This window comes from Megascapheus bottae, chromosome 32 (assembly GCF_031878675.1).
Source record: "Megascapheus bottae isolate mThoBot1 chromosome 32, mThoBot2.hap1, whole genome shotgun sequence".
In the NCBI taxonomy this organism is placed as follows: Eukaryota; Metazoa; Chordata; class Mammalia; order Rodentia; family Geomyidae; genus Megascapheus; species Megascapheus bottae.
In genome coordinates this window covers 9,607,416-9,613,307 of record NC_143540.1, presented here as the reverse complement: position 1 = coordinate 9,613,307, position 5,892 = coordinate 9,607,416, and the positions used below count along the sequence as shown (strand labels likewise).

The window sequence follows — 5,892 nt, the reverse complement described above, 5'->3', positions numbered from 1 at the left end:
TCCACTGAAACACCAGAAAACCAGACGTGGTGCTGTGGCTCGAGTGGTCGAACACTTACTTGCCTTGCTTAATAAATTCCAGGGGCTGGAGTTGACTCTGGGCCTAAAAAAGGAGAAAGAAAGAGAAGGAGGAAGAGGAGAAGGATGAGGAGGAGGAGGAGGGGAGGAGGAGGAGGAGGAGGAGGAGGAGGAGATGAGATGAAACAGTCCTCCATTAACAAATCATGGTGACTCCAGTATGGTTTTTATTTTCACTAAAGTACCAGGCCATTGTTTTCTTCGTGCAGTTAAATCTTCATTTCACAGTGCAGCCAGAGCTTCTGAGGCTCAAAAAAAGAGCAGCTGACATGCAGCTGGCCTCCGAGCTCGTGTCTTCCCATTTGCTTTTGTGCAGAGTCATTAAGGTCTTCATTGTACCAAGAGAACAGTCAGCCGGGCGCAGTGGCTCACGCCTGTCCTCTTAGCTACTCAAGAGGCTGAGATCTGAGGATCCTGGTTCAAAGCCAGCCCAGGCACTAAAGCTCTTCCTAAGGCTGTCCCTGGCACTCACTGGGTTTTTGCCTGTAAAATGGCTCTTTTCCGTCGTCTAGCTCCTTATCAGGAAGAAGTTTATAGAAAAGACAAGCTCAAGAAGCAACAACTGGGAGTTTGGCCTCGTGGTAGAGTGCTCGCCCCTAGCATGCACGAAGGCCTGGGTTCGATTCCTCAGTACCACCTACATAGAAGAAAGCCAGAAGTGACGCTGTGGCTCAAGTGGTAGAGCTCTAGCCTTGAGAAAACCCAAGGGTAAGTGCTCAGGCCCTCAGTTCAAGCCCCAGGACTGGTGACCCCCCACTCCAAAAAAAAAAAAAAGGCAACAATTGGGGCCCTTGCTGAGTTCCAAATTCCAGAATTTTCCCCTTGTCCTGGAAGTGACTGGCAGATGCAATACTTGCCCCGTAGCTTTCAGGGATCTCAGCGTCAGAAGCCAGCAGAAAGCTCATGCTCTCCCGTGGATGGTGACATGGAACTGGCTCTTTCCAGCCTGTCCACGGAAATAAAGGGCAGCCACTGAACCAGATGCCCAGCTACATGCCTCTGGAACAGCTGGCGGAGGTATTTCCGGAAGCGTTCCCCTACAAAGACGTAGATGATAGGATTGACACAGCAATGGCTATAAGCAATCACCTCGGTTATCTGGATAGCCAAATCCAGCTGTCGGCTCTGCTCACACAGCTGGGTGAACAGAGACTCCTGGAACGCAGAGACGAGTATGGACAAATTATAAGGCGACCAGAAGAGGAAGAAGATAATCATGATGGCAAAAATCAGCCGGACAGCTTTGGCTTTCTTTTCATTCGGTCGTCTGAGGAGGATATGAATAATTCCTGTGTAGCAGATAATCATCACCAAGACAGGCAGCACGAATCCCAACACGTTCAGTTTCAGAGCCTGGAATTGCCTCCAGAATCTCAGGCTGTCTATGGGGAAATATAAGCTGCACGTGTGGTGTTGGAATTCCTGTTGAGTCCTGGAGAAATACAAGCCTGGCAGGGAAGCTAAGAAAGCTATCAGCCATGTGATCAGACTGGTGACCAGGCCAAAAGTGACAGTCCGAGCTCGTAAAGCAAACACAGCATGGACAATGGCTAGATATCTGTCGATGGTTAATAGCATGATAAAGAAGATTTCACCGTACAGGCCTAAGTAATAGAGCATGGAGAGGAGTTTGCACATAATGTCCCCAAAGATCCAATTGTCCCTCAGTTTGTAATTGATCCAGAAAGGCAACGTGACGAGGAAGAGCAGATCGGAGACGGCTAGGTTAAGGAGATAAATGCTTGTCATATTCCGAAGCCTTCTGTTTTGTAGTAGAACCAAGACTACCAGAATATTGCCAACCAGACCAATTATAAACACCAGGGAATACAAAGGGGGAAGCAATCGAGCTCCAAAGGCTCTCTCGGTCACTTTTATACATGGAGTGCTGGCCCCATAATCATATTCCGTGGCTACAACATAATCGTCTGTTGTCACCGTTGTCATCTCCATCTTGGCTTTTCCTATGGATGAAAAACAAAAGTTCCTAAATATATATATATATTTTTTGGTCAGTTGTGGGGCTTGAACTCTGGGCTTGGGCGCTGTCCCTGAGCTCTTCAGCTCAAGGCTGCCACCCTATCTCTGGAACCCCAGCTCCATTTTCTAATGGTTCATTGGAGAGTCTCAAGGACTTTAGTACCCGGGCTGGCTTTGAACCGAGATCTTCAGATCTCAGCCTCCTGAGTAGTTAGAATGACAGGTGTGAGCCACCGTGTCTGGCTAAGAGCTCCTAAATTTACTTGGTTATTAGAGACAACTGGGTTCAGGGGCCACCAAAGACAAAGCAATGAGGCCTGGGAGTTTGGCCTAGTGGTTAAAGTGCTTGCCTAGCACGCACGAAGACCCGGGTTCGATTCCTCGGTACCACGTAAACAGAAAAAAGCCAGAAATGGTGCTGTGGTTCAAGTTGGCAGAATGCTAGCCATGAGCAAAAAGTGTCCAAGGACAGTGCCCAGGCCCTGAGTTCAAGGTCCAGGACTGGAAAAAAAAAAGAAAGAAAGAAAAGAAGCTGGGCGGGATGGCTCACAACTTCAATTCTAGCTACTTAGGGGGCTGAGATCTGGTTCAAAGCCAGCTGGGGCAAAAAAGTCAATTAAGACTCCTATTGGCGATTAACCAGCAAAAAGAGCTGGAAGTGGGGTTGTGGCTCAAGCCACAAAACTCAGGAATGGCACTCAGGTCCTGAGTTCAAGCTCCATTGCTAATACACACACACACACACACATACACACACACACACACACACACACACACACACACACAGAGATTCCTATCAAATCATTTGCACACATGCACCGTTCTTTCCCCCCCCTAATAAAACATTTTCCTCTTGCTACAATTTTCTTTAGGCAACATAGTTTTTCTTTCCTTTTATGTGGGAGAATTTGGCAAGTCATTGCTTCATTTCAATCAACTTTCCAAAGACAATGCCTTGAGTCTCTTCATATTGGCTGGGTCTCTTCATATTGAACTCAGGACAGCTGCCTTTAGCCCTGTTCATACAAAGCTGGCACTCTACCACTGGAACTGTGGCTCCACTTCCAGCTTATTTTGCTAGTTTATTGCAGCTAAGAGTCTCATGGACTTTCCTGCCCAGGCTGGCTTTGAACCAGGATCCTCAGATCTCACCCTCCCGAGCAGCTAGGGTGACAGGCGTGAGCCACCAACAACTGACTTTGCAATTTTTTTTAAAAAAAGTTTTCATCACTATTTCCCTCTTGCAATCATTTTCTTCACACAACAGAACTGATTTTTCTTTTCGTTGGGAAACACTGCCAAATCATCTCTGTATTTCAATTAACTTTCTCCCGAAGGCCCCGTCCATAAGATGGACTTCTGTGTTTTTTTTTTTTTGCATTTTAAAAATTGCTATTATTGAATGCTAGGCTTTCTTCATCAGTCACCAACAACCAATCACTCAAGAAAGTTGACTGAATCAGGAATCTGGCCTAGTGGCAGAATGCTCACCTAGCATGCACAAAGACCTGGGTTCGATTCCTCGGTACCACATACATAGAAAAGCCAGAAGTGGTGCAGTGGCGCAAGTGGTAGAGCTCTAGCCTTGAGAATGTTCAAGGACAGTGCTCAGGCCCCGAGTTCAAAAGCCCTAGGACTGGGGAAAAAAAAAGACTATTTTTATATCCAACTCCCCCCACCCAAGCCTTAGAAATCTCCCACTGTTGTCGACATTGTTCCATTCATAATTGCTTTACAGATAAAGCAATTGCTTTCGAGAACCAAGTGTCCACCACCACGCAGACATTCTCCTGAGTGTCTTTCGGCAACTTTTCACTCTTCACATTCAGCACTGACAACACAGAAAAGATAAAAGGCCATTTTACTCACCTGCTCAGGGATGTCTTATCCTTTGTTTCTGGGGCTTTTTTTAAAAGTCTTTATGAATCTCAAGATTTAAAGTCCTGAATAAGAAGGAAGTACTCACTTCCTGTAAGATGAAGTAAATCTGGACTCTAATCAGTGATGGGACGGAGTAGGAAGAGGCCAACTTCTGTTTTTCTATGGTTGAATGGCCACATATGAATTCTCCCATGATCACGCTCCAGGGTTCAAGTTTACTAGAAAGACTCTTACAACCCAGGGATCAAAGCATCCGCAATGCTCTCTCGTTTATTTACATTTTTTTGTTGTTTTGCCAGTCCTGAGACTTGAACTCGGGGCCTGAGCACTGTCCTTGGGCTTTCTCAAGGCTAGAGCTCTACCACTGGAGCCACAGCACCACTTCAGGCTTTCTCTGTGTATACACAGAGAACCCGGGTCTTTATGCATGCTGGACAAGCTCTCTACCACTAGGCCAAACTCCTGACTCCTATTTTACTGTTATTTTTTTTTAAATCAACAGGTTTCTCTTGCTACGATGTTTTTTACGCATTTGTATAAAATGCATTGGTTGTTTTCTTTTCAGGGAGCCTGCTTATGGGATGGCAGTTGAGTCAGAAAAGATCAAATGAGCCATTCATATAACTCATGGAACAATTGTATTTGGAAGTGTCATGTGCAGGCAGGGTACAGATTCTTCTTCTTTTTTTTTTTGTCAGTCATGGGACTTGAACTCTGAGCCTGGCCACTGTCCCTGAGCTCTTCAGCTCTCAAGGCGAGCTCTCTACCACGTTGAGCTACAGCACCATTTCCAGTTATCTGGTGGTTCATTGGAGATAAGACTCTTGGGGACTTTCATGCCCAGGCTGGCTTTGAACCAGGAATATCAGATCAGATCTCAGTTTCCTGAGTAACTAGGACGACAGGCGTGAGCCACCGGCGTCCAGCAAGAGCACAGAATTCTTGTGGCTAGTAGGAAGACTTTTTTGGGAGGGAGGTTGTGGGGCTTGAACTCAGGGCCTGAGCTTTGCTCAGGCATTGCTCAAGGCTAGTGCTCTGCCACTTCAAGCCACAGTGCCACTTCAAAACTATGTGTCTGAGCCAGGTACGAGTGGCTATTCAAGAGGCTGAGATATGAGAATTGCAGTTCAAAGCCAGCCCAAGCAAGAAAGTCAGTAAGACTCTTCTCTCCCAGTGAACTAGGGGGAAAAGAAAAAGCCAGACGTGAAGCTGTGCTCGAGGGATAGCTCACGAACCTCGAGTTAGGAAAAAAAAAACAGAAAGAAAAAGGGGAGTGTGGCTTAGCCGTAGAGTGCTTGCTTAGCATGCCTGAAGCCCTGGGTTCGATTCCTCAGTACCACAAACACAGAAAAAGCTGGAAGTGGTGCTGTGGCTCAAGTGGTAGAGCTCTAGCCTTGAGCAAAACGTGTCCAAGGACAATGTCCAGGCCTTGAGTTCAAGTCCCAGGACTGGCAAAAAAAAAAAAAAAAAAGAAAGAAGGAAGGCAGGAAGAAAAGCTAAGAAATAGCACACCAGTCCCTGAGTTCCAGCCCAAGGACTGGCACAAAATAAAACAAGCAAACAAACAACAAATAGCTATTGGCCTGAATCTCTCTTCCTCAGATAGCATGCTTTGTGCCGCCTGGGCATTGAAATGAATGTGAGAAAAATAAGAGAGAGAGGCTCGAGACATGGCTCAAGTAGTAGAGTGTGACAGCTAATGGGTGAAAGCATCAGATACTGAGTTCAAGCTTGGGAGGGAGGGAGAGAGAGAGAGAGAAAGAGAGAGGGGGGTGGGGAGAATTTGCCAGGCATTGGTGGAGTCTAATGAAATACCAGCACCCCAAGAACTAGAGCGCCCCCTTCTGTCCATGCTGTACCTACACTTACTAGGTGGCAATAACCATGTTAAGAATTGATTCCAGAGCCAGGCGTCCTGGCTCACGCCTGTCATCCTAGCTACTCAGGAGGCTG

At 46.6% G+C, this 5,892-nt stretch overlaps 1 protein-coding gene across 1 annotated transcript; it reads right to left on the bottom strand.

Annotated features, from left to right (window-relative positions):
• Positions 1–912: 912 nt before the first annotated feature.
• LOC150043279 (C-C chemokine receptor type 1-like) lies at positions 913–3,995 on the bottom strand. Its single transcript, XM_090323094.1, has 2 exons — positions 3,928–3,995; positions 913–2,042 (listed from the first exon to the last, which is right to left on the bottom strand). The coding sequence occupies exon 2, from the start codon at positions 2,029–2,031 to the stop codon at positions 961–963; it is 1,071 nt and encodes a 356-aa protein (XP_090179220.1). The 5' UTR covers positions 2,032–2,042; positions 3,928–3,995; the 3' UTR covers positions 913–960.
• Positions 3,996–5,892: the final 1,897 nt, after the last annotated feature.

Excerpts from the sequence above, each read along its gene's own strand:
- LOC150043279 (XM_090323094.1), bottom strand. The coding sequence starts at position 2,031 with ATGGAGATGACAACGGTGACAACAGACGATTATGTTGTAGCCACGGAA.